General features: G+C 47.4%; 2 protein-coding genes and 1 long non-coding RNA gene across 5 annotated transcripts; 1 reads left to right on the top strand and 2 right to left on the bottom strand.

Annotated features, from left to right (window-relative positions):
* Positions 1-1,379: 1,379 nt before the first annotated feature.
* LOC143832591 (toll-like receptor 5) lies at positions 1,380-8,049 on the bottom strand. Its single transcript, XM_077327226.1, has 2 exons — positions 7,765-8,049; positions 1,380-5,259 (listed from the first exon to the last, which is right to left on the bottom strand). The coding sequence occupies exons 1-2, from the start codon at positions 7,874-7,876 to the stop codon at positions 3,326-3,328; spliced, it is 2,046 nt and encodes a 681-aa protein (XP_077183341.1). The 5' UTR covers positions 7,877-8,049; the 3' UTR covers positions 1,380-3,325.
* LOC143832597 (uncharacterized) lies at positions 5,821-16,218 on the top strand. The gene is made up of 3 exons (XR_013229327.1): positions 5,821-5,991; positions 14,565-15,508; positions 16,071-16,218. It is a non-coding gene; the product is annotated as an uncharacterized LOC143832597 (long non-coding RNA).
* VPS51 (VPS51 subunit of GARP complex) lies at positions 14,532-27,440 on the bottom strand. 3 transcript variants are annotated; one of them, XM_077327203.1, is made up of 10 exons: positions 26,870-27,440; positions 24,672-24,801; positions 23,295-23,441; positions 21,662-21,881; positions 20,333-21,086; positions 19,822-20,037; positions 17,476-17,694; positions 16,567-16,688; positions 16,156-16,243; positions 14,532-15,045 (listed from the first exon to the last, which is right to left on the bottom strand). In XM_077327203.1, the coding sequence occupies exons 2-10, from the start codon at positions 24,769-24,771 to the stop codon at positions 14,785-14,787; spliced, it is 2,127 nt and encodes a 708-aa protein (XP_077183318.1). In that variant the 5' UTR covers positions 24,772-24,801; positions 26,870-27,440; the 3' UTR covers positions 14,532-14,784. The 3 variants fall into 3 exon arrangements, with proteins under 3 accessions (XP_077183318.1, XP_077183310.1, XP_077183329.1); XM_077327195.1 differs by lacking the exon at positions 26,870-27,440 and adding an exon at positions 26,008-26,369; XM_077327214.1 differs by lacking the exon at positions 26,870-27,440 and adding an exon at positions 25,794-25,999.
* Between the last annotated feature and the right edge of the window lie 89 nt (positions 27,441-27,529).

The following is a 27,529-nucleotide window of genomic DNA, read 5'->3' as shown; positions in this document are numbered from 1 at the left end:
CTCACCCTGCTGTTCAGCTGCATTCGGGATGATCAGCAAGATTTACGGAGGGAAGACGGAGGCGAGAGTCGCCCGAAGGAGCCCGCGGGGTCAATGCGGCTCTCTCAACCCCGCGAAGTGCTAAGGGGCCGGAGGGAAAGAGTTCCTCTGAGCCTGTGTGGAATGTGTCGCAGTCCTTAATGAAAAAAATCAGAATAAGCTTTTGTGAGCCAGAGCTCTGGATACATTAAATGTGCAGCTACTGGGGCTGATTTTATACACAGAAGTGGGAGAGGGCATGTTTCAAAGAGAGGCCAGAGTAATCCGAGATCCGGGTGTAGGAGTAAAGCATTTGCTCCAAGTAGGGGAGAGCCACCCCAAAAGAGACACTTGAGAATCAGTTTGGTCTAGTGCTTAAGAGTGGCCACCTCTAATCTGGAGATCCGGGAATGATTCCCCACTCCTCCACAAGCAGCCAGCTGGGTGACCTTGGGCTAGTCACAGTCCTGTCAGAGCTGTTCTCACAGAGCTGTTCTGTCAGAGCTCCCTCAGCCCCACCTGCCTCACCGGGTGTCATTTGTGGGGAGAGAAAGGGAAGGCGATTATAAGCCGCTGGGAGTAAAAAGCGGGGTATAAAAACAACTCTTCTTCTAACTGAACACCACAAAGTAGATGACACAACCGGACTATTAGAATGAAACAGGGCAGTGGAGTACACTCTATTGGCAAACCTTGCAGTTTTGTGCATGAATTCCTCTATTGTTTCTTGGCTGTGCTTGGTTGGAGCACATAACGTGTTTTCTCTCTCTCCTCCCCGCCCCCCTGCCAATTTCTGATACCACCATGCATCTCATCAGGAAGTCTCCTGCGCCTCCCCCAGCAGGCGGAGCAGAGCATCATAAGAGACTTCTATTGGCAGCAGAGCTAAGGAGACTAGCCCCCAGGTGGGATAACAAGGTGGAGATACAAACAGGAGGATGATTACAAGCAGGGAACAAGGGCTGTTCTGCCTAAATCCATTTGGCGTCAGGAAGGGTTGGGCGCTTTTAGCTGATAGGGGAAAAATAAAGTACTTGCCCGGGGACCTCAGTCTTAGCAAGAACCCCGTGATGAGCTAATTGTCTCGCTTCAATAAACTGCCTTCTTTTACCAAATGAAGTTGACACCATTAGAGCCTCTGCAACATGCCTGGTGGGCACTATTCTGGAGTTTACTAAATGAAATCTTGCTATTTTGTAAAGGCCTATGGCTATATACAAATAAATCTATCTATCTATCTATCTATCTATCGGGAGTGATAGGTGATTCTCACAATTATGAGCCAAATGCAGCCAAGTAAACCAACAGCAGTTTTGCACAGGAATATGAAATTTATTTATGTATTTCATTTCTTGTCCACTTTTCTCACTGACAGTTAATGCAGACTATGACTAAAAGACAAGATAATACATACAACCTACATAGAACTAGGGAATCCCACGGTAGACACAGCAAAATACAATAAATCCAGAGCTAGGTAGGTCAATGCCGTGGGACATTAGATATGATGGATAATTACAAAGATTAGCAAAACATGCAATAAATACAGCATAACATATACAACAGAGACTGCTTAAGTGCCACTGACATCAACTATAACCTTCTTCATCTTATAAAAATGCCCTTTTGAATAATTCGTCCTTACGCTTTCTGTGGAATGATAGGAGTGTGGAATCCTTCCCGATTTTATCAGACTGTTCTACCAGGTGGGAGCCATAACAGAGAATCCGTGGAAGGGCAGTTGTCGATCTTGCCCATTTATAGGTAGGGTTGCCAGCTCTGGGTTAGGAAATTACTGGAGACTTTGGGGGTGGAGCCAAGAATGGGTGTGATTTAGGGGTAGAATGTTATGGAGTCCCCCTCTGAAGCAGACATTTTCTCCAGGGGAATTGAACTCTGTAGTCTGGAGATAAACTGTAATTCTGGGGGATCCCAAAATCCTACCTGGAAGTTGACATCCCTATTTGCCGAGTGGAAACTTCAGAAGGCTTTGCTCAGATGAACAGCACCTGAGAATACAAACCTTTAGAAACAGTCTTCCTGTCTGTAACTTTTTAATCCCACCGCTCCTGCAAAGAACTCAGGGCAGCATAGATGGTGTTTTTCCTCCCCCACCCCGTTTTATCATCACAAGAGTCCTGTGAAATAGGTCAGGTTGAGAGACAAGGTCACTCAAGGAGTTTCAGGTCTGAGAGTGAGGGATCTAAACCCAGATCTGCCCTAATTTTGCACTATCTTATAAACAATGGGGGGGGGGGAAGTGGTCTATGGCAACATGTCCCAACTTTTTTACCATTGAGAAACCCCTGAAACATTCTTCAGGCTTTAGGAAACCCCAGAAGTGGCCCAATTATGTAGGATATGGTTGGGAAGCATAACTGTGGACATGCCCACTCAGGACCCCTCCCCTTCTCACCCCCTCCAGGCCCATCATTGGCCATTTTGGGAGGGGGGGCAGGTCATATCACCAAATAAATGTTTAACAAACTTTAAAAAAAATTAAAATAATTAACACCCCACCCCCATTCAGGAATCCTTTTCATGGCCATCAAGAAACCCCAGGGTTTTACGAAACCCTGGTTGAGAACGCCTGGTCTATGGAAATTGTGCATCCACTGAGAATGTGACACTATATAGGATCTGAGGGGGGAAATATTTTTATACATATATTTAACATTTAAAGTTTCTATAGAAACCAGTCTCCAGGGGATCTCCTGGAATTACAGCTCGACTGCAGAGACCAGTTCCCCTGGAGAAAATGGAGCTTTCGGAACGTGGGCTCTGTGGCCTTGTGCCCCCCTGATGTCCTGATCCTCCCCAAGCTCCAGGAGTTTCCCAAACTGGATCTAGCAACCCCTCCCCCCTGCAAACCGTTATAGAATTTTTGTCTGAGAAATAATGGCTTGGATCACAGTGTAAACTTCTACTAAAGAAAGGTGGCTCCCTGGTTTCCCAATTCACCCCTCATGCTAATCCCCTTCCACCAAGATCAGCACTCTTTGGGGAAAAATTTAGGGAGAATTCAGTGGGGTGGGATGAGATGAGGTAGTTCTGTTGGTGGAAATGCCTCCCTGCTAGAGGCGATTTACCATGGAACATGTCAAGCTGCACAGTGGACTCAAATGCCATTCTTCTAAGCAGACAGACTGGAAGCTAGCTTTGAGATGAGTTTTGTAGCTTGTGTCCTCCTGAGAAAGCTGTGTGAAACTAGCCTCTGAGCATCCACAGCATGCCAATCCAAACACTGATGTTCCCCAGCTGCCAAAACAATGGCTGCGATTGGTCACATGGGGAGGGGATGCTTTTATCACACATCACAGTGGTTGAGGAGGAACCAGGACAAGGAGACCTGTGTGAAAGATGGATGGGGAAGCACACAAGGGACTCCTGCTGCCACGGGTTTTGTCAGTGCCATTTTATGGCTCTGCAGCCAACTCTGCAAGTTGGCAAGCTCGCAGTGACAAAACAAGCTCAATTCCTGCAGATCCAAGGTATTTAGCAGAACCAGCGGTTGGAATACAGATGGTGAGAGGGTCATCATAGGGTTCCCATGAAGGCTGAGGGTGCGCAAAGACTGTAGGCCAAGGAATACTTCCTCTGGAAGTGAGGGCAGGAGGTTCTCAGAAAGGTCCAGGGTCTGCAGAGACACCAACCCCTGGAAAAGACCCTTAGGTAAGTCCTTGAGACTGCTGGAGCTGAGATTCAGGACCATCAACCTCTCTAAATGATGGAAGATGCTCACACACTTTCCTGCTTTCCAGACATCTTCCAGGTTGTTATGGGAAAGATCCAGTTCTCTGAGGTATCTGGGGCCTTCTCGGATCTTGAAGCATCTTGCCAAGTGGTTGCTTGAGAGATTAAGAAAAAGCAAAGAGGGCATCTTCCCTAGCTGCTCCCAGAGCTGCCCCAGGTCACTCAGGCGGTTGGAGGATAAGTCAAGGTATGTTAGGTTCTGGCTAAGATGCTCAATACCCCAGGCATCCCTGATCCTGTTCTGCCCCAGTATCAGACGCTGCAGAGATGGGAGTTTACCCTTTGGTACCTGAGAGAGAGCATTGTCCTGTAGGTCAAGGATCTGCAAGAGATTCAGCCCCATGAGGGCACCCTGTTGAACAATCCCAATGTGGTTGGACTTCAGGATGAGATCCTGTAGGGGTGATGACCTCAGACTTTTCAAGGCTTTTGTGTACAGCTCCCCAAGAAGGTTGTTGGATAGATCAAGAACATTCAATTTAGTCAGTTTGAGGAAGGCCCCATCGTGGATTTCAGTAATCTGATTGGACCTCAAAAACAGGCTGTGGAGATCTGGGAAAGCTGTGAAGACAGAAGGGGCTAGTTCGTTCAGGAAGCCATGGGACATGTCAAGGGAGAAGGTGCCACTATCATGTAGCCCAGAGAAGGTCCTGGCTGAAATGTCCTTGAGGTTCTGGAAACCGAATGAGCTTCCAATCGCCCCTGAGAACTGCATCTTGAGGTTCTGGATCCGTGTACCAGTTAAGCTTGTAAAAAACTGCTCGGCTTGTATTGTATTCCACGGATTGGAAGAGAGGTCTAGGGTTCCCAGTGTGATGTTGTGGAAAGGGTTGGTGCAGTTGTGGTGGTCGAGCAAATGATTAGAAGACAGGTCAAGCAAGGTAAGATGGTGCCCTCTGAGGTTTTGTAGGTCATCTCCACAGATCCTCTCAATTTTATTGAGCTTCAGCCGAAGGAAGCTCAGCTTTCCAAGCTGTTGAAAGGATGAATCAGGCCTCAGGCTCCGGATGCGATTTCCCGAAAGATCCAGACTCTTCAGGGACACCAAATCCTGGAAGTATTGTCTTTCCAAAACCTTATCACCGAAGCCATTAAAATCCAAGAGTAATACCTCCAGTTTGGTCAGGCCTGCAAAAGCAGCGGGGTGCAGCGTTACGTTCATGTTCCCTCCAAGGTCCAGGAATTTGATACCAGCCACATTCTGAAAGGCTCTCTCTCCAACAAAGAGGGATCCTCCCAGCTGCTTCCCAAGGGACAGCATCTGCAGAGAATCCATTTGGTGCCAGGTAGAATTCAAGACGGTGGAGAACAGGTTAAAATTCAGCAGGAGGACCTGGGTAGAGGGGTCAACTTTGGGAACCGTCTTGTGGCTTTGACCTTGGCAATTGGCTGCCAGCCAAAAATTCATCCTGGTATGATAACAGCGACCTGGGACATCTGTGGTGTGACTCCAGGTAGCAGGCAAAAGGATGGCAATACAAAGGAGGACTGTAAATTAAAGAGAGGGTTATTTATTCATTTGCCATTATATTATTATATTACAATTTATTAGTTGCCACTCTCGGCCGGAGCCGGCTCGTGGCAACTTACAAGATAAAATACAACATAATCCTATAAAACAATACATAATAAAACCCCGATTTACAAAAGGACAACAATACATCGGCAAAAATCAACACTACAATCTAATAATCCCACCACTGACCCTGGCTCAACCATCTTCTTAATACCCAACCCCATGTTGTGATGTGAGGGGATGGGGATGTAATGGTGTCTAGATCTCCAAGACATCTAACAGAAAAAGAAAGAAGAGAAAAAAGAGGAAAGGGGGGGGGGGTTCCCTTGATTGCTGGCATAGTGTCTGACACTGTAAAGCTCAAAGTTCAGCTTTTATCTTTACTAATAAATCACCAGCAGTGCCATTCTAAGGAAATAAATCCCATTGAGCGGACTTGATAAGGATTCTGGGAAGACATGCTAAGGGATGGCGCATGAGCAATGCCATCTGAGGCAGAGTTACGCCCTTATTTTTCCATCTGTTTGAGAGCCAGCATGGTCAGGGTGATGCTCTTGTATTTGGGAAAAGCCTCTAAGGCAGAAGCTGTTTTTTACCATAGAGTTTTGGCCCAAATGCCAGAGTAGCACAGTGTCATCGCAGTGCGACGATATCACTTCCTGTGCAACAGCAGCAACACAGCCTGGGCCTTCCTCTTTCTCCTGGTAAGTCCTCCCATCCCCCGCCACTTGCCAGGAGGAACCAGACAACCCCAGTTTGAATCCCCCCCTCTTCTGTGGAAGTGCTGTGGGTAGTCTTGCATGGATACTTCTCTATCTCAGAGCCTAACCTATCTCACAGGGCTGTTGTTGAGAGGGGAGAATAATGTAAACCTCTTAGATTCCCTATGAATGAATAGCTAAATAAATAAATACTTGTAGAGTACAAGAATACAGGATATACACTAGTTGGGAAAGGAGAGCATTTGGAAATTGTAGATTGACAAATGTTACTGTCAAATGGTGTGTGTGTGGGGGGAGGGGGAAGAGGATGTGTAGGGGGGAGGGGGAAGAGGATGTGTAGAAAATGCTGGGTTTTATTGCTTAAGAACACACCAAACATGAACTGAAACACTTCCGGACCGAAATCACTTCAGCAATGAAATTGCATAGGGTTCCCAACCTCCAGGGGACACCTGGGGACCTCTCAGACATTGGTTCCTCTGGAGAAGATGACCATTTGGGAGGATGGACTATATGACTCTGTATCCTGCTCGGGTTCCCCCTCCCTAAATAGTACCCTCTATGCCCAAAATCTCCAGGTATTTCCCTACCGACAACTGGCAACCCTAGCTAACTGCTACCTCTGTGCCATTCCCACCCCCCACCCCCGAATGCCACATGGTTCAGTCTTACAGGGGCTGTAACGTATAAACAATCAAACATGAAACTCCTTGTCACACAAGCATCTGGGCGGTTTACATGGAACATCTTTAAACCGCCCGCGGTGCCGCGGGCGCCGCGGACTAAATAAAGCAGTAAGGGCTGGTGGGGAGGAGTTAGGGCGGGCTCTGTCCGGGATAAAAACTCGGATTCGCTCCTCCGAGTGGCACTCCAGGGCCAAGTCTCCAATTGGGAGGTGCGCAAAGCACGCCTCCCTATTGGACATTTGGCCCGTCTCCCAAACACCGCGCCTCCAACTCTGCAGTCCTCCCGAGCAGCCATCCTGCCCGGATGGCCGCCAGGGCGGAGGCTCGCCCCACGCCACTGGAGTCGGGGAAAACTGCTTCCCCGCCCAGCGACTGCCCTTCCCCTCCAATGTGGCGACGAACGACTCAGACGACGGCAACCGTGCCCATCCCCACCCTTCCCACCTCCACCCCAAACGTCTGTTGCCGCCCGCGAGTGCCCGCTACCTTCCCACCCCCCCACTTCCCACTTGCCCTTCCGCCTCCTCGCCAGACGGCCCCAAAATGGCTGCCGCCACAACGGGCCTGCCACCGCCGCCGCCACTGCACAGTGCTGCCTTCCCCAGCCGCTCCTTGCTGCTCCCACGCCTGATCCTCACCTTCTCCTCGCCACCGCCACAACGGCCCTGCTGCGCACGCTCCACGACGCTAGCTCCAAGTCCTGCCTTCCCCACAACTAATCTTCGCCTTCTCCCCGCCGAAGCTGCCCTTCACCGCATCCAGCCACCGGTGAGTCGCCCCGAGCACGGGGTACCCCAAGAGCTACACCCACCCACCCCCAACTATGCCCACCTGCCCAGCCACCCACCACCACACACTCACGGACCTAGCGCCCGCTGTATTTGTCCCACAGCGGGCTTAATTTCTAGTTGCATAAATATACATGGAATATTATAACAATCTATAACATTACACATATTTCAAAAGAACATCACAACAATCTATCAAGTAACAATTCACACATAGGCCATTTCCACCACAAATCCTTCCTGGTCTCCACGCTAGTGGTCCTTGCTCCATTTTTACTCACCTCTTGGAGCTCCATAAATCAGGCCTCCTTGATGAAACCTCAGCATCGTGGTACCCAGGCGAGGGAGATGCTTCTCTCTTTCCTTTTCAGGCTGCAACGGTGATCGGCCCATATAAACCCCCCTGGAGTGAGGTGTTCCGCTGGTCTCAGGACGCTCTAGGGCGGCCTTACGTCAGCAGCCCAGAGTTTACTCAAAATGTTATTTGGTCACTTGCGAAATGGGGAAATGCAAGGGGAATCCCCCTCGGGGCCTTCGAGCCTGTTAGTATTGGCATTTCCCCATTGCCACCATGGTGCCAATTCATGAGCAAGACTCCTGAGGTCAACAAAGCCTTAACTATATTTTGGGTTAGATATCTAACCAGGTACAGGTGCAGATAGGACTTCTCTGGGTGGAAAGTGTAGAGGTTAAGAGACACTCCTATGGATTAAAGCAGAGGTGGCCAAACTGCTAGCGGGGACACATGGTAATTGTAGTCCATGGACATTTGGAGAGTCACAGTTTGGCCACCCCTGAATTAAAGTGTCCCTGGTTTGAGTCTTGTCTACTGTGAACCCACTCAGATGCTGTTTTTAAGTGGTCTTAAAATGCTATTAACTGTTTTTAATTTACATTCTGTTATTGATTATATTTTGTACACCGCATTGGGCCAGCTTGCTGGGAGGGTGGTATATAAATTGAATAAATAGTTCTGGCCCCCTATCTGCAGTATGGGGATGTTGACTTACTTACAGGGCTGTTATCTTTATATAGCTTTCACTGTATACATAAAATGGTAAGGGGTAGGTGGGCTGATAGTGGGTGGGGCCTGTCCAGACTTTGGGCCAATCGGGAGGTGAGCAGCACCCCCCTCGGACAGGCACACACTGCTCCCCCAGGAGGCGCAGCACTTCCCGATTGCTCCGAAGTCCGGACAGGCCCCTCACCGCCAGCCTGGCCAAGAGCGATCTGATGACATTGCCGCAAGTTTGCCCCTGACCACTGATGGAGCCAGAGATAAATGGGCCTCCGGGGGGGGGAACCAGGGAGAGGGGGCTGCCTACCGTGGCCTGCTGATGCAGTGGGGGAGGGGAGGGCCTTGCCTGTTGCGGTCCGGCGAAGCATCGGAGGGCCATGCAAGTGGCCCCCAAGTTTTTGCCGGGCCGCAGAAAGACTTTGATGGTGGGGGGTAGGGGGCCCCGGGGGGTAGGGGCCTAGGCGGCTGGAAGGCCTCCAAAGCCAAGGGGGAAGGGAAGGCTTCCTGCCTTCCCCAATGGGCTTCCCGGACCAAGATTGAAGGGAAGCCACCCCCTCCCCACTTCTAGTGTCCGTTGTATCAGTTACAACGGGCTTTATTTCTATTATCTATATATAAAGAGAATAGTGGTCAAATAGAGTCAATTGCTGACTGCAGCTGAGATTTGCCCTCTAAATCCATCTATAATGTAGGAGAGATTCTTTTTGAACACTCAAAAGGCTGTTCTGGGCACCATGATAAAGATTCCTGTGCACTCTTTATTAATTACCCAGTTGGGCTGGGGCCCCTAGATGTGGGATCACAACATTTAAAGATGTGTGCATACTGTTTGCATTATTGAATCATAGAATCATAGAGTTGGAAGGGGCCATACAGGCCATCTAGTCCAACCCCCTGCTCAACGCAGGATCAGCCCGAAGCATCCTAAAGCATCCAAGAAAAGTGTGTATCCAACCTTTGCTTGAAGACTGCCAGAGAGGGGGAGCTCACCACCTCCTTAGGCAGCCTATTCCACTGCTGAACTACTCTGACTGTGAAAAACTATGTAACATTTGGAGCTGAAACAGAGGCTCTAAACAGGTGGCCCACTAAATATTTGCCTCATTCAGGTGCCAGAAGGGGCCAGCCTGGTGCATTGTTGGTTTCCTAGTTTTGTTTTGTTTTGGGGACTTCCCCCCCATTGGCCAAGCAGGCTAGCTTGCTTGGCCAATGGGGGAAAGTCCCACAAAAAGACTAGGAAGGCAGGCATCTTTCCCCAACCCCACCAGCTCCAAAAAGGACAGTTTGTTCTCACCACAAAAAAACGCAGAAGGTGCTCCGCTCATGACATTACTTGACCACAGATCTTTCACCAGCCTTGACAGGGGTGTGATGTGCAAAGAGAATTACAACATCACACGCAAGTGGGGGAGGGAAACACAAGGCACACTGGCAGGGCAGCCAGCTTAGAGAGGAGAGAAATAACTGAAGGAAGCAGGCTCCAGTGAAAGCCTATTAAACTTCCAAATTTGGCTTGGTGCCTAGGGAGGACAACCAGGAAAGGTCAAGGGAGAGACCTCCAGGGGCAGCATTCTCTATTGCATGATTGTCACAGCCTGATATGCCGGACCCAAATTTGTCCTGGTGTAGCATGCCACCAATTTCTACCCACCCCTTCAGTTCTCATCTGTCAGATGGAAGTTCCAGCCTTCCAAAGTTCCAGATAAACACTGTTTAACAATGTCCACAGCCCAAAGCAAGAAAGTACAATGGAAGGAGCTGTCGATTATTGGCAGACCCTTTCTGCTCAGCAGACAGAAGAAGAAGTTGGTTTTAACTTTTAACTACCAGAAGTTTCAAAATGACTTACAACCGCCCTCCCTTCCTCTCCCCCCAACTGGCACCCTGTGAGGTAGGTGAGGCTCAGAGAGCTCTGATGGGATTGTTTGTGAGAAAACAATCATAAGAAAATGACTAGCCCAAGCAGGCTGCATGTGGAGAACCGGGGAATCAAACCCGATTCTCCAGATTAGAGATCACCAGTCTTAACCGATACATCAAGCTGGCTTCCAGGTTGAATCCCTGGAATCTCCAGGTAGAAGGATCAGATAGTAGGGAATATGACAGTCCCAGTTGAAGCAGAAAATGCTTTGATGAACACTCTGGATAGTGGCTACTGTTAGGATAGGAGGAGGAGGGCGTGAGAGATGTGAAGGGCCTCTTCCTTCAGTGCTGGCAAGGAAGTGGTGGAGAGCAGCAGGGCTCTGGGGAGGACGGGGGCCACCTTCCCTGCTGCTGCTGGCAGCGAGTAGGAGGGAGAGATCCGTAGGGCCTCTGTGGAGAAGGCAGCTGCCTTCCACACCTCTACTTGCAAGGAGGAGATGGACAAAAGTGGCGTGTTCTCTGCAGTGGAGGTGCTTGGCCTTCCCCCAACCTTAGTGGCGGCAAGGAGATAAATGGAAGCCGCAGGTACTTGTAATAGGATGGGGCCAGCCTTTGCACATGGCCAATGGTTGGCAATGGGAGGCCCCCCGAAGGGCCAGTTAGAGGGCCAGGATGTTATTGGAAGTACAGTCAAGATATTATAGGGCATGATATTTTCACTCTGTATACGGTAAACCGAACAACAAGGTAGGTATACAGGGTAAATAAGTCAGACACAAAAGCAAAATGCAACACACTGTTAGGCCGAATAAAACTGATTTAATCAGGAGCTATGTGAACATAATTATGTGTTCATTATGTGAACATAACTACCACATAATTATATGTTTAGTAAGGATGTTAAAACATTCCCCAAACTTTATATAGCATGATTTAAATGGACAATCATGTCCTCAGTGTTTCTATTACAATGGTGCTGAAACTGTCGATAAGGAATGGCATCCAAAATATAAAAGTTCAAAGATGAACTTCCGTATAAAGACTATTTCGGCATCTTCATCAGTTTGCCTGTTTTCTTTTTCAGTTGACACCTTTCACTTTAAATGGTCTCAGATCTTTTTGGGTTGCTCAACTGAATGGCACTTCAAAGCGGAGATTCATCAGAAGATAAGGATTACTCCTATTATAAAGTTCAAAGTTGAATCCTACTGATAACATGCTTGAAATGCACTATTTGAAAAGAAAATTGGCAAACTGATGAAGGTATCAAAACAGCCTTTACCCGGAAGTTCATCTTTGAACTTTTATATTTTGGATGCCATTCTTGGATGTCAGTGGTTCTTTTAAAAATATATATTATGATTATTCATAATGTTTGACAATTAATCCAACTCTGCTATTGAAATTACTTTTGGGAGCCAAGTGTCTATTGCTTGCCCAAAATGCCTGCTTCTCTCCCTCTTTGACTTTATTCAGGTTCAAGTGGGTGGTTCTGTTGGCCTGCAGTAGCACAACAAAATTTGATTCCGATAGCACCTCTTAAGACCAACAAAGATTATTCAAAGTGTGAGCTTTTGAGTGCATGCACTCTTTCTCAGACAAAATGGAACAAGGATCATAAGGGTATAGATATAACTAAAAGGTAAATTAGTGGCAAATTAGTAAACTGTCATAATATCCAAATTATGCGGTCTGGTCATTCTTTGCTAAAACAGCTAACCAGTCCTTTTGAGTTCAGTTGTAGTTCACAAAACATTGGAGAAATAAAAATGTTAATGTTAGTAATTAGTGGCAGACACTTTCCCAGTTGTGAAAAGAAATAATTAAGAGACTAGTTGCTTGCCCCATCCGTCTCCACCCAAGCATGGAAGCATGCCCACAAGTGACAAGGTGCTCTGTTTGTTATTGTGTCCTGATACCAGTTAGATTCTGTATTAGATTACATACTAGTTACATCACATTATAGTTACATTGTCCCAAATATAATAAAAAGAAGAGGAAATTTGTAAGGAATGTGAATATATATAATTTACCTTTTCTTTTTATCTGTACTCTCATGATCCTTGTTCTATTTTGTCTGAGGAAGAGTGCATGCACACGACAGCTCATGCTTTGTTGGTCTTAAAGGTGCTATTGGACTCTATTTTTTGTTACCCTGATACTGGCAAGATCGACTTTTCTCCAAACGTCCGGTGTCATCAACTGGACCAGGAAAAGCCTCTCTAAACTTGACTGAAATGTTAGGATAGTGTAGAGAGAAAGACAAACACTTTCTGCATCTTAAGAGAAGAGATCCACCCCAACCCTCCTTCTTAAAGGACCAAGGATCCTTATTCCTTTTAAAATCCTTACTATCATTATATTTGCAGAATCAGAATCCATGCTCACCAAATAACCCCTGCTTCCCATCTCTCCCACTGACCCACCCACAAACACCGGAGCCATCTCCCACATTTCCCCCCACAAAAAATCCCCACATCCTCCTCACATGTGTCAGAATTCTTGCTAGTTTTCCCTAGTAAGAACTAGACTCAAATTTTCTTTGGCTTAATGTTTGGGTCATTGGTCACTTGGACCATGGCCTCGGAAATCACACTCTTGTGACAGATATGCAGCCAGCTATACATCCTCATGCTCTTTACCTGGCATGTTTTTGAGTACCTTGAGTAGAAAGCTTTTTGTTTGGATGCTTAGATGGTTGTCTTCTAAATTATTATGAAATGCTTGCTATGGTTTGAATTGCATGGAAATACTGATTTCTTCATCCAGATATTTGTATTCCTCCCTTCAAACCTTATTGCTGCTTTCACTCTCTACAAGCTCTGTGTTCTTTCCAATTTCATAGAAGAACCTGCTCAGAGAAGCTGGAACCCTGTCAGCAGTTACTTTGGCATTTGAATGGTAAAAGGAGGGTTTTCTTCCTTTAGCTTCAGATAGGAAAGCGGGCCACATTCATACTTATATAAGGACAGATCTTGTTAAGATCTTATATGTGTCAAGGACAGAGAGCCAGCTGGGTGTAGTGGTTAGGAGCGCGGACTTCTAATCTGGCATGCCGGGTTCGATTCTGCGCTCCCCCACATGCAGCCAGCTGGGTGACCTTGGGCTCCCCACGGCACTGATAAAGCTGTTCTGACCAAGCAGGAACATCAGGGCTCTCTCAGCCTCACCTCCCTCACAGGGTGTCTGTTGTGGAGAGAGGAAAGGGAAGGTGATTGTAAGCCGCTTTGAGCCTCCTTCGGGTAAGGAAAAGCGGCATATAATAACCAACTCTTCTTCTTCTTCTTCTTCTTCTTCTTTGGACCACACCTGGTAATATTAGATCTAAGTAGTTGCAAACAAACAAACAAACCCAACACAACCCTTCAAGTAAAATGTAGGCAAAAAAAGGACATAAATAATGCAATCAGCAATCAGGTTGGGAGCAGTGCTCAATCAGAGCATTTTTAATCTGCTGTTGAAAGCTTTAAAAGCTTGATGCTAATTAAATCATGATGGGGATGGAATGCCAAAGCTAAGGTGCCACCACCAAGAAGGCCCATTTCTGAAGGCGGAACGCATAAAGCAGTTCCTCTGGAGATGCTTGGCAGTTTGTTTATTTTTTAAGCTATGGTTCAAAAACTACATTTTTGAAGGTTTCACAAGATTTTTTGTAACATTTTAACTAAACTTCTAAAAAAATGTAATGTAAGATACAAATGTATCATGCAGATGTACTTACCAGGGAAATGGAATTAGCGGCACTTTCCAGACAGATGCAAACCTTGTCTTTAGCCCAGCAATTTCCTTCTCCCCACATAACATCCTCACAATTATAAAATAAGGTTGTGTGGGGGAGGAGGCACAACATCGTAGGTGAAAAAATTGCATGCACTTATTAGAAATTCTTTACAGGAAGTTACAAAGGTAGCTCTAGGAATTGCCTTAAAAGCTCTATGGCAAAACCACAGAGCTACCTTTGGTATTTCCTATCAAGAACTTCTGGTAAGTAAACAAGGCCACATTTAAAAAAGTTCTCCTATTGCCACTTGGAGCAGTGGCGAGCATTAGACCTAGGAATCCCTTGCCTCCCCTGGGGGCTTGGTAGCCCTATTATAAAGCCATCTGAACAGCTGAGTCACAGCAGAAGAAACACTGCAACCAAAGAAAACCCAAAACCTACGCAAGTGTTTTTAACTGACATGGTTTTATTTCATCCAGTGTTCAAGATGCCTCGTTGCAGTGGAATGACATGTGTGGGTGGCGTGTGCTGAATACCGAAGACAGGAAAGGACTGTCGCTTCTCTTGCCACACTTGAGTTCCAGGTTATGAAGTCTGGAAGTGAGATTCGCACCTGCAGAAGGCTTTCGAGGCATTCCCCCCCCTTCTCCTGTGCATACCCAAGAGTACGTGCACATGCATGCCCAACTGGTACCCACGCTATCCACGCTCACAGATGACCTCGATCACACTCTGTTCCATGGGCACAGGGTCAAGACAGCGGTGGGCTGTGCTGCCTACAATCTCGTCCAGCAAGAAATGCACCAGGTTCTCATCGGAAACAAAACGCCACAGGTAAAGCTGCAGGTAATAACAGTCCACTTGGATCTGCTGCAGGCCGAAACGACCAAAAGTGCGCAAACGGACACACTCCAGAAACGTCTTCAGGCTGATCTTGATGATCCCGGTCAGCACAGAGACCTGGGTGAAGGACAGACAGCAGAGGTGAAATGTACTTTCTGCTGCACCCTTGCAGCTCATGCTGCTGCCTGCCCTTGAACATGGAGGCTGAATCTGGAAAGGTTGAGTGCCACTGCTGCTGTTGGCCAGGAGAGCAATCCTAAGAAGACCTATTCAGGCTCCTACTCGAGTGTTCAGTGGTGATTACTGTGATGGACAGAAGACTGGCCCGCCTTGGAGACTGAGGATGGAATGCTGGGGCAGCCATTCAGTTCTGCCTCAGGGAGAGAGCAGGGAGGGCTCGGGTGTGGCTCAGGACAAGAGCAGACAGAGTGCTCTGCCTGGTAGTGTGACAAAATTACTTCCACAAAAGTGTCCTTAAAATTGCACTGAATGCCTGTATTCCTGCCAACTGACAATGTCATTTCTGCAACTGATGAAGATGACCCATGAAAACTGATGCCACAATCTGCTAGTCTTTCAGGTGCTACATTGTTTATCCCCACTCTGATATGGAAGCACATTGGGGAACCTTGGGCCAATTGCACGCTCTCTCTCTCTGCCTAGCCTCTCTCACAAAGGTTGAGGGAGGCACAGAGCAGGGGCTGTCTGAACTTGGGGGTGGGGGTAGGATCTTGTTTCCCACTGGGTTATTCCTGCCTGGGGGGGGGGGGGGAGTTGAGCAAGATTTTAATTTTTAATCTTACATATATGAGGTTTTATCATTATATAACTCACTGCAAGACGACTTTGCCGACAGTGGTGGGGAATAATAATAATAATAATAATAATAATAATAATAATAATAATAATAATAATAATAATAATAATAATAATAATAATAATAATAATAATAATAATAAATGGATGGGAGGAGAATGACGTTATCTGCTCTGGATCCCCACTGGGGATAAAGGAGGGGCTTATTTGAAGCCCATAAATAAATAAATCTGCCATCCTTCAAGGACACACCAACATCAGTTGGCTTCAGGTACGGCTGGCCCTGCTCCTTCCTCCCTAACAGATAACTCTTCATGCCCCTGCAGAGACGGCCCATCATTAACGTTCCCGAATTGTACAACCTAAGAATACATTGAACTCAAGGCAGATGTGCCTGGTCAGCATCCTCACCTTGTTGAACTCCACAGGGCTGAAGATATCGATGCGTTCGGAGAACAGCTTCTGGATATTACTAAGCAGGTTGGTATCCATGGGGGCACTTGGGGAAGAGAATAGAAAGAATTAGTTTAACTAATAGCCATCCACCTGGTTGCCTGGGAAGAGCAAAGGACCCCCTTCAGGTGACCAAGCAGAAGCACTTTTGGCAAGCATATCAAGGCAGGCAAACAAACATACTCTCTATTTAAAAGAAAACTCTGGTGTCTTCTTTCACAGTGTTTTTGGATTAATCTAAATCAGGTAAAATGGCCGGAAATGAAGGTAGATCTGGGGAGGAAGACCCAGTAGCTGCAGGCCCAATCTGAGCTGACAGCATCCAACACATACAAGGAAGGTCAGACAACTCCCACCTGCCCCACTCACCTGGGCGTATAACTGGGTGCGTAGCGACTCTGTTGCCGGGAGCTGCTGTACACTGAAAAGGTCCTTTTGCTGGAATCGCTGCTCTGGGCTTTACGCACACCTTCCTCATACAGAAGCCCGACCTGCAGTGGGAGGCAGCATTGGGGAGATGGGAGAAGGGACTCAATAACATGGAGGTCTCAGGTTGTATCAGGCCTCTGAAACCACCCCTGCCGGGTCTTGAGGCTTCCTGGAAGCATGGCTTCCTGATCCCAGAGACTGGCTCTGGCTACCCATAGGCAAGGGTGTGCCCTTGTGGTAACTTTGCACAAGCTCAAAGTAGAGACATGGAAGCCTGGGGGGAAATTTTCCCATGCAAAAATTGGAAATTATGGGGAGTACTGGGGGAAAAAACACCTATGTTTTTTTTTTAAATGAGTGAAATGCTTTTACAGACATGGTACACATGCTGTAGACAACCAAGATGTATTTTTGCACACAGAAAGATACCTAATCTTATGAGAGGAGCATTTCATTGCTTCCCGTGTGCCTTTTGCTTTGCTTTGGTTCTGACGTAATTGCCCTTTTCACCTCTCCTTCAAACCACCGGGACATATCGCTTTGACTGGTATGAGATCTTTATGGGTTAGAACCATAGAATCATAGAGTTGGATGGGACCTCCAGGGTCATCTAGTCCAACCCCCTGCACAATGCAGGAACTCACAATTACCTGCCCACCCACAGGGACCCCAATTCCATGCTCACTTGAAAGACACATCAAAGATTTCAAAAGAGGAAAACTGGCACACGACTACTTACAACAACAGTTCTCTTTGGGAAAGGGCAGAATAATAAAAATATAAATACAATAAATAAGTAAAATAAAGAGATATGTCACTGCTTCGCCAGTGAACAAAGACTCCCTTCACCTGCACATCGATGGAAGTGGCATCCTCAACCACACGCTTCATGACAGCACGGACGTTGCGCGGCTCGATGGTTGTGATCCAGTCGCGGGTCTCCACGCTCTTGCGCAGCATCTGAGAGATGATCAGGCCTTGCACCTTGACGTAATGGTTCAGCAGCTTCTGGGCAGCTTCACGGGCTTCAGCACACAGCCCCGTCACGGGGGTCACTGGGGAGTGGTCCTGGGGAGGGCAATGGAGAAGCACCAAAATGACCCCCCCGTCAGTAATGAAAAACACACATGTTTTATTGCGATGTTGTATGCCTTGTAACACCTTCTGTGCTGCTTACAGAACACCGTGCTTTAGACTTTTTGTTGTCTAATTCAGGAATGCTAGTTCAATTACACCAGGGTTAGTCAAACTGCGGCCCTCCAGATGCCCGTGGACTACAATTCCCAGGAGCCCCTGCCAGCGAATGGAGGGCTGCAGTTTGACTACCCCTGAATTACACTGATCTTTTTGGAGAAGCATGGGGGGATCATGTCTCCGAGTACGTGAGTGGATGTAGAAAGCCAGATTTGTTATTTAAAAGCACCAACTTACTTTCCAGGCTTATAAAATGGAACTGTTTTCTAATCTGTTCCACTACATATTTCTGGTAAGGCCTTGGAGGAGGAGTGTGTCACATGGCGTAAGTGCCTCAGCACTTAACACCCACTCAGGGTGGCTGTCCCACCCAAGTGCCTCTTTCTCCAACCGGCTTGCCTGTCTGTCCAGTGGCCAGCCAATCACCTTCTGTCCCCCACTCCTGACCACCCCCCTCCTCCTTCCACTTCCCTCTGAGTCCTGGAGGCTGCAGATCCCTGCTGTGTGAGAGCTGCCCCTGCTGGTGAATTCCCTAACAGCTGCTTGCAGCCTTTCCAGGTCCTGGGGGGAGGGGGAGGCCGTTCACAGAGTTCTTCCACCCCAGCCCCCTAATCTAGCGTCCATAGTGATCCTGAATGCAATAGGCTTGGCCCCTAGTCTCTTTTAATAAAACTTGTTGTTTGGGCTACTGTGTGAGCAAACCCAGGCTTGGTCCATTATCTCCGGGTTCCAGAAAAGGAATAGGGGAATCAAATCAGCACAAGCAAGGCCTGAGAGGGTCAGGAGAACCTCAGGTCTTGTCACTTTATGGGGTAGTCAAGGTAAAAGGTGTTCAGAGCTGGTTTGCCTTTGCCTGGTCCTATGGAGCAACTGTCTTCTTCTCTTCGTGGCTTCTCATCTACTAAATTCCCATTACTAATACTGCTTATTCTCCTAGATCTAAGATCACCTAAATCTTGAACTGGAATCAGTTCCCCTAACAATGATTTGGACCAGTTCCCCCATGAGCCTCTGGTGTGCTACAACCTCCATTTCCAGCCATGCTCTGCTCCAGAATAGCCAGGCCTTCAAAATCTTGGTGTGAAGAATAAAAGGGATTCCTCTCACCATTTCTACTGGCTGAGAAGACCCGAGAGTTAAGGAAGGATTACATGTGCTAGCAACTTGCTGGCTTGATTTTATCTGTATAAAACCATTAACCCCACTTTTTTGACCCAGCAAACAGTTCACAAAAAAACTTTCAAATTCTCTGGAACCATACAATTATAAAGCCTCACAAATCAGAATGTAAAAATAACTAAGTAGCAAACAAAAAAAAATCAAATTTTTAATCTTGGCCAGTAAAATGTTAACCTCCTAAGTGTGGCTACTGGAGAAGGAGCCAAGCAAACCTCCTGAGGAGAACGTGCTACAATTTTTGGTGCTGTCTGTAACAGAACACCAGACCATCTTTTTGTAGGTCAAAGCTGGAATTATTATTGGGAATGCCGACTGAACTAGCTGCTGGCATAAACAGTTGGCAGTATAAGACTGTTAAAAAAAAGAGCAAATGTGCATAGTTCGGAATATTCTATTCTGCAATTCAACAGCCTTGCATAATTAATTATCCTTCCGCTAATGGCAAACTGCAAGGAGCTAAAACGTGGCCCTGAAATCTCACTCCCAAGCACAGGAAATCTCGTGCAACACAATGCTTCTCAGAGTTTACCATGCATTACCTAACCTCTTTGCAGGCAGAATTTTACAGTCCATGAGGACTAGAAACATTTATAAGCTGACATTTGCAACCCACATACCTGTGGGATCTTGGCACAGATTAGTCACAGTCCCAAAGGAAGAACCGAAATTTTTAAAAAGCCTTCCTTAATGCAGGATGATTTATGAGTTACACCCTCCGTGTTCTGTGACAACTTATCCCACAACTGCACCCCCGCTCCCCAGTTCATTTGAAAACCTGAAAAGTGGCATACAAATCTGGTGGATACGTAGGAAGGGAAATACCTGCACTAAGAATTGCTCGTCGGTCAGTGTGAGGATGTAGCTGATGGTGGAGGTCTCATAGTCCAGGCAGAGGCGCGAGAGAAGCAGCAGCAGTGCAGGGGGCGTAGACCCGCCCTTGTCCCCCGTGCTCTCACAGAACTGCCGGGCTGTCTGGCAGATCGACTTGATGAAACTGACAATGAGGCCTTCGCGGACCCCTTGGCTGCAGAATTCCCCCTGGGTTGCATGAAGAAGGAAAGGCCAGTTAGTGAACACAGAAAGCCTGAAAGCTGCTATCCTGAGACAGTTGCTGCCCAATGGGGTTTTCTCACTGAGCCCTGGCCCCCTCCCCTAAAAGGACCAGCACTTACCGGAGAATGCCCTTTTCTATTTGGTAAGAGTCAAAAAGAAGCTGGCAGAGCAAGCATTTGCAATACATGCCTATGGATATTTTTATATTTTGATTACCTGTCTTGGGTTTCTCTGGGCCACCGCAAAACTATGCCCACTACAACACTTAAAATGATTCTACCTTGAAATAAGGCTTATTGGAGAAAGTGATGTCCTTGGCGGTGAAGAGGTGAACGTAGGTGAGCACTGACTTAATCTGGTTCAGGATGGAAGCCGAGATGGTGCTCAGGAGTTCCCCCAGGTTGGGGCTGTCCTTGCCCATGAGACGGGGGGCTGCCAGGGACTGGCGCACGTCTGTCAGGCAGTCCACGTAGAAGCTCTGCAGGGCCTGGAGGTACTGGCGGATGCGCTCCTTGGCTGCGCGCACCACAATCTCTGTGCCTTCGGCCGCTGCCTGAGAAGCCGGCAAGAGCTTGGCCAAGGCCTGCAGGCGCCGGTGGAAGCGGTCCAGGGCCCGCACGAGCAGCGAGTTGTCCCCCACGCCCCTCTCCAGCTGGATGCGCCGCTCCACCAGGGCAAAGTAGCGCTCCATCAGGCCATCCACAAAGGCCACCAGCTTGTCGTGGGCCATGCGGCCAATCCCTTCAGCGCCCTCCCGGTTGACAAACAGCTCCTGGTACGAGGCGATCACCAAGCACATGTTGCTGACAAAGCTGTTGCAGCCGCGGTCAGTGAATTCAAGGATGTCAGTGGCTGGACTGGAGATCCTTTGGGGCTGCCCCTCCCCCAGCTCAGCCTCCAGGGCCTGAAGTTCAGCCTCCAGACGAGAGCGGGCATGAGAGAGGAATTCATCGCATAGCTCCTCAGCTGGCTCACCCAGTTGCAACAGAAGCTCCACGCACTCAGCTAAGTCCTTGGCACCGGAGCCCCCATCCCTGCAAAGAAAGGACAGACTCTTAGGGCCTATCTCTGCTACTGTGGATTTAGTAGTAATCCTCCCCACCCCACCCCGCAAACCCTGGGAACAGCAGTTCTGTAAGGCAGGGATAGTCAACCTGACATTTGCTGGCAGGGGCTCATGAGAATTGTCGTCCATGAACATCTGGAGGACCAGAGGTTGACTACCCCTGCTGTAAGAGATTCTGACCATACTCAAATTCCCAAGATTCCTTTGGAGTAGGTGTCCAGGTACCTAACTCCATCAAATCCTGGCAGATGATTCCTCAAGTAGGGCATGACAGCAGTGATCCTTCCTCGTTGGTCTCTCCAATGAGAGCCATCTAGTCACATGCTCACTTCTGAACATAGAGGTCATTTGGGCTCTGCCTCCTCAGTTTACTCCAGAAATAAACATACTTGCAGAAGTTACATACTGTTCAGCTGACTCTTCTTGCTCAGAGACGCAATCATTCTAAACTACCATACCCTCAAGCACAGCCCTGACTGTGTTGGCCACATGGGCTTCCTGCAAACAGGAGCTGGTCGCCTACTGTCCATTGTCACTGCCTACCTGAACTTCTCCCGCAGCTTCTGAGCGAGGTCAGCCATGATCTTCTGGCAGTCATCCTGGATGCCTTGGAAGGAGGGCATGTGCTGGTACTGGTGGAGGATGGAGCGAGCTTTGCTGTAGTAGCGGACAGCCTGCGCGTAGGCTTCAAGCTCCACACACTTAGTCAGGCGGGCAGGCAGCTCGAAAAGGAACTGCAGCTTGCGCAGGAGTGCGTGCACACCTGGAGGGAGAAGAGAGGAGGGCACTCAGATCAGAGCACATCCAAAGTCAGCCCATGATGAGGATTTTCTCCTGCCTTTCAGTAACAAATGATTTCTCATGAACAGGGAAATGTACCAGATCTCTTGCACATCCTTTCACTCCAATGGGGCTTGAGTAGGAGAATGTCCTCCAGTGAATTGTGCCACGTGGACCTGATCTCTGTCTTTCCCCATCTGCCTGTCCTCTGCTGCTTCTCAGTGAGGTTATCAATGGCCAAGATACTGAGTCAACCTCATGTCTGCACAGTCTCAGGAACACTGCAACAGCTGCTATGTCCAGAACAAGGCCCTCAAAAAAACCACAAGTCACAGCAACAGAAAGGGAGGGCAACTGAGTGCACGTCCCCAAGGCTGGCTCCAGATCAGCAAGTCATGCTTTACAGCAAGCCAATGATTTTGTATGTGGCTATCAAAGAAAAGGCAAAACCAAATGTGTCTCAGAACAGAGGGTCCTAATAAATACACGGCTTGCAGCACAGATAGATACGTTTATTGCAGTCAGTGACCAGAACAAAATAATAGTAGAATACAGCAATACAGTATTAATTAAAGGATTCCAGAATATTTAACCCTTATACACACTCAGCCAAGCACTTCTACATTTAATTGCAAATCTTGCATATTTGGCAATAATATCGGATAAATTCTTATTTCTATCCCAAAGGAGATCCTTTAATTTAGCAAGTCTTGGTCCTTGAGTCAATCAAGATGGGAAAAAGCACTTTCTTATGTAATTTGTTGTCAATACACCAACCAAAAATCACATATTTAATGTTCTCAGTGTTACCACCTGACATATACAGGTACATTCCTGGGGTGGAAGCTTATTATATTTCCCCTTTAACCCCACTGAAGGAAGAGCATTATAGTGCAGTAGTGTAAATGCCCTTCTAGATTCAGAATTAAAAAGATAAGGCACAGGAGGTAACCTGTTCAGAAGACATGGTACAGTGGATTTTTAATTCTATTTAAATAGTGTTGTCTTTCCACCTCCGCCTAGTCCATGCTTGAACAGAAGACCTTCCTGAAAACCCACATATATGCCCAACGATTAGTGCCATGATGGAAAAAAGTTAAAATAAAAATTTAACAAATGAATACTGATTGAATATATGTCCTTGTGTCTAACTCAAATAATTTATTCTGCTTGTAGGAATTTTGGTTCTCTAGTCCATTTTGAAATCCCTGCCACTAAACAGCTCCTCTGCTCATCGACATCTATTTGCAATGCTTTTTCCTGCCATACTAGATCTCCCCAGGCTTCTCTCCACGGTCTTAGGCACTCCTGCCTCGCCCCCAAGGCCGTGTAGCAGATCCAAGGACCTAGTGCTCTCCTTCCCCCGCAGTGACCACCAAAGAAAAAACGTTCCTACCTGACAACTTGGTGATCTGCTCATGCTGATCCTGTAAGGTGCTACTGATACTGGCACTGAACTCGGTGATCACAGCCATGTTGGCCGCCAAGCAGTCCATCTCGTCCTCCATCTTCTTGAAGTCATTTTTCATCTTTCGGATGGTGTCTGAATAGCAGACAAAGCAGGAATGGTTCAGGCTCCCAGAGGGCACATATTTCAGAGCTGAAGGTCTCCCTGTAGGTGGCCATCTGGCCATCTGCATCTGGTCCCTGTCTTTAAAATGAGATTTTCTGTACTTGATTATCCCCCCCTCCCCCAAGTTGGTAGAAAACTAAATGCAGTGATATACAGGACTTTATAAACTTTTAATGTGCTGTTGTTCTCTCTTGCCCCGGAGGGACGGACCAGATTCAGTGGGATGAAATTAATTCAAAAGAAATTCTGTCTAAACATCTGGAAGAAGTTCCTCACAGTTAGAGCGGTTTCTCAGTGGAACAGGCTTCCCTGGGAGGTGGCGGGTTCTCTGTCTTTGGAAATTTTTAAACAGAGGTTGGATAGCCATCTGACAGAGGGGCTAATTCTATGAAGATTCAAGGGGGTGGCAGGTTACACTGTCAGTGATAGGGCTATGGGTGTCCGACATAGTGCACGGGGTTGGACTAGATAACCCAGGAGGTCCCTTCCATCTCTATGATTCTATGTTTCTATGTTATAAAATGAGGCAATGGCTACTGGCTAACTTGACTTTAAAGGGAGATCAGAGAAATTAATGGAAGAAAAGTGCACTAATAACTATTGATCATACAAACTAAACCTCCAGGCTCAGGGGCAGTATGCCACAGACTACCAGTGGCTGAGAGGCAAGCAGTGGGGTAAAGTTGCTGCATTCAGGCTCTGTGAGGGCTTTTGTGAAGAAGAACTGGGTTTCTTACCCCACTTTTAACTGCTCAAAGGACCTGCTCTAAACACCTTTCCCTTCCTCTTCCCACAACAGACACCTTGTTATGTAGGTGAGGCTGAGAGAACTCCGTTCTGTGAGAACAGCTCTAACAGGACTGTGACTGGTCCAAGGTCACCCAACTGGCTGCAACTGGAGGAGTGGGGAATCAAACTTGGTTCTCCATATTAGAGGCCACTACTCCTAACCACACTAAGCTGACTCTCAAGAACCAGTTTGACCATTGGTGAAAGTATGACCCTGAACTTTGAAACTGATCCAACTGGGCTCTTTTTATGCAAACGTAAGAACTAAAACAATGATCGACGAGGAAGAAAAAAAGATCTATCTCCAGGGTTTTAAAAGAAGTTAAACCCTAGCAGCAGCTGCACAACATCCCACCCCACCCCAAGCTACACCATGGCAGGAGGGCTCAGGTGCCCAAGTCCCTTTAGTACCTGTGGCAGAAATGAACTTGTTGTAATTCTCATAGACCAACGTCTGCATATCGCTGTCCAGGGCTCGGATCTGCTTTACCATGTCAGTCTCACAGTCCATCAACTGAGCCAGGGGGCACTCCTTCCGCAGCTGGTACACAGAACAGAGGAGTAAGCAACTGGCCTCATTTGGCCCTACAGCCTTTGCTCCTAGGATCTCAAATTGCAGGCCTTTGCCAGAGTTCCTGGACAGCCGTATATATGAACCTGCCTTATACTGAATGAGAACAAAGTCAGTATTGTCAATTCAAACTAGCAGCTGCTCCCCAGTGTCTTGGGCAGAGTTCTTTTAAATCAGTTGTTGCCTGGTCATTTTAACTGGAGATTGAGCCTGGAATCTCTAAATGCCAAACAGATGCTTTACCACTAAGCCATGAACCGCTCCCCAAACAGGAGGCCCCAGGCTCAATGGAGAAAAGGAACTCAAGTAATAGGTTATGAGCCCGCTTTCTTTTGCCTATGTTCCTGGAGACCTGCAGCCTCTCCAAATAGATGGTACAGAGTTAGACAGGTGACTGGTGAACTTTCTCAGTACTATTTCATATGTGCTTTGGCCACACAACAAACTAAACAAATAAAGCTAACTTATACTGAATCAGACCCTTGTCCCATCAAAGTCAGTGTGGTCTAGTCTCAGTAGCAGTGGCTCTCCAGGTCTAGGGAAAAGGTCTTTCACATCACTTGCTACTCTTTTAACTGGAGATGCCAAGGACTGAACCTTGGACATTCTGCATGCCAAGCAAGTACTCTATCACTGAGTCACAGTTCCCCTGACTACTCTGACATATGCTTTTTATTCTATTTGATGATACTTAAAGCAACTGTATAACAATAATTTCTTCAAACATTGACATTTGAACCCAGTAAGGTTTCCAGCCTCCAGGCTGTATCTGGAGATTTCCCAGAAGTACAAATGATCTCTAGACTACAGGGATCAGTTCCTGTGTGGAAAACGACTGGCTTGGTGAGTCCCCTCCCCAGATTTCACCCTCAAGTCACCGGCAGTTTACCAACCCAGAACTGTCAACTTGGAACCCAGGTATACCCAAGCCCTACTGTTCCCAACTACTATACCATACTGACACTCTGCTCACGCTCAGCAGCACATTTCTTTTTTTAAGATCACGGGGGCGGGAATCTGAGCACTCTAGACATGCACAGAGGCATTCAGCTTCAAGTAGCAGAATTCTGATCGGCAAATGATAGCCAAGGCTTTGCCAGTGGAAGGCGACCCTATAAGCCAGGGGGCTTCACCGAGGGGCGGCTGCCCCAGAGGGCCGAGCCCTGAACCCGTCACCTTAGTGAGGAAGACTTCCGGGTCGAAGTGAGGCCCGTTGATGTCTGTGGGGCCCCCGAGCTCCCCTCTGGCCGGGCCCAAGGCCTCTCCCGATGGGTCCGGGAGCCCGTAGTAGAGCTTCAGCATCCCGTGTGGTCGACGCTTCCCGCCCGGCGGCTCAGGGCCACGCTCGGCCGGAGAAGTCGCCATCCGACACCAACCCGCTTTGGAAACGGCAACAGTAAAAATAATAATAGTGGGATAGATCAGGGGACAGCCCCGAATGCCGCTTCGGAAACAATAAAGTTTTGTTGAAAAAAAAAAGATCTTTCACTGTCAGGATTCACTTCCTGGACAATAAAGTTTTGTTGAAACTCGTTTCCCACCTCATAGACTCCCCGCATTAATCACTTCCGGGAATACTACGGGAAACGCTACGGGATCACTGTTTCTATGACAACCACCCACCCACCGTATTGGCTCATCCCTCCACTTTCGGCAAAGCAAGGTTAAAAGACCGCTGCCGTTGTATTTGCAAAAAGAAGCATTCAGCTGGGTCAGGGCTCATCTGCCATGGTCCGGCCCTGTGGCTGGCTTAACATAGGCCGGCGTCTAAGAACAAATAAATCTGTGGTAGAAAGATTCAAGTGTGTAGCCGTGTTGGCCTGAAGGAGCACAACAAAAATAGAGTCCAGTAGCACCTTTAAGACCAACAAAGATTTATTCAAGGCGTGAGCTTTTGTGTCTGAGGAAGAGTGCATGCACTCAAAAGCTCACGCCTTGAATAAATCTTTGTTGGTCTTAAAGGTGCTATTGGATTCTAATTATATTTATATACCACCCTCCCTGGAGGCTCAGGTAGAAAGATTTCAGTAACACATACCGTTTTTGCAGATTAAGTTCTCAGTGGAAAGCTTGGAGAAGGGCAGAAAAACCAGCCTTTAAAATTAGTAATTAGTTGTGGCACATGCGAGCTTGTGGGGCATCAATGTGCTTTTTAAAGTGTCACTCAACTGTTTGGATTGCAAAAGATTCACAGTTACTCCTCTGGAATTTGTAATTGAGAAAATAATGGTTCAGATGTGTGCAGAAATACAACAAAAGAGGCAATGGGGAAAAAGATGTTGAGTTGCCACGTTTTAAAAAATTTAAGAAATTAGCTCTTCTTTTCCTAGTTTCCATGGAATAGGCTTCTCTTAGAAATTCTTGACGTGATCAGGTGTGCACAAAGCATTCCTAACATATTGTGTTCGTCCAACTTCTCGATTGCTTTAGGGTAGACTTCAATGTATGCAGGCAACTACCCCCCCCCCCCGGTTGCCAACTCTGGCTATGAAATTTCTGGAGATTTGGTGGTAGTCCTGGGGAGTGACCTCAGTGGAGATGTGATTCCATAGCATGTACTCTCTAAAGCTGCCATTTCCTCCAGAAGGTCTGGTCTCGGAGTCTGGAGATCAGTTGTAATGGCAACCTTAACCCACCCCTACCCTTCTAGAACCCTTGGAACATTATGACTTCGTGATCCCAGAATCCAGCGTTCTCC

This window comes from Paroedura picta, chromosome 1 (assembly GCF_049243985.1).
Source record: "Paroedura picta isolate Pp20150507F chromosome 1, Ppicta_v3.0, whole genome shotgun sequence".
NCBI classification, from domain to species: Eukaryota; Metazoa; Chordata; class Lepidosauria; order Squamata; family Gekkonidae; genus Paroedura; species Paroedura picta.
The sequence above is the reverse complement of the archived record's forward strand: the minus strand, read 5'-3'. Positions and strand labels throughout refer to the sequence as shown.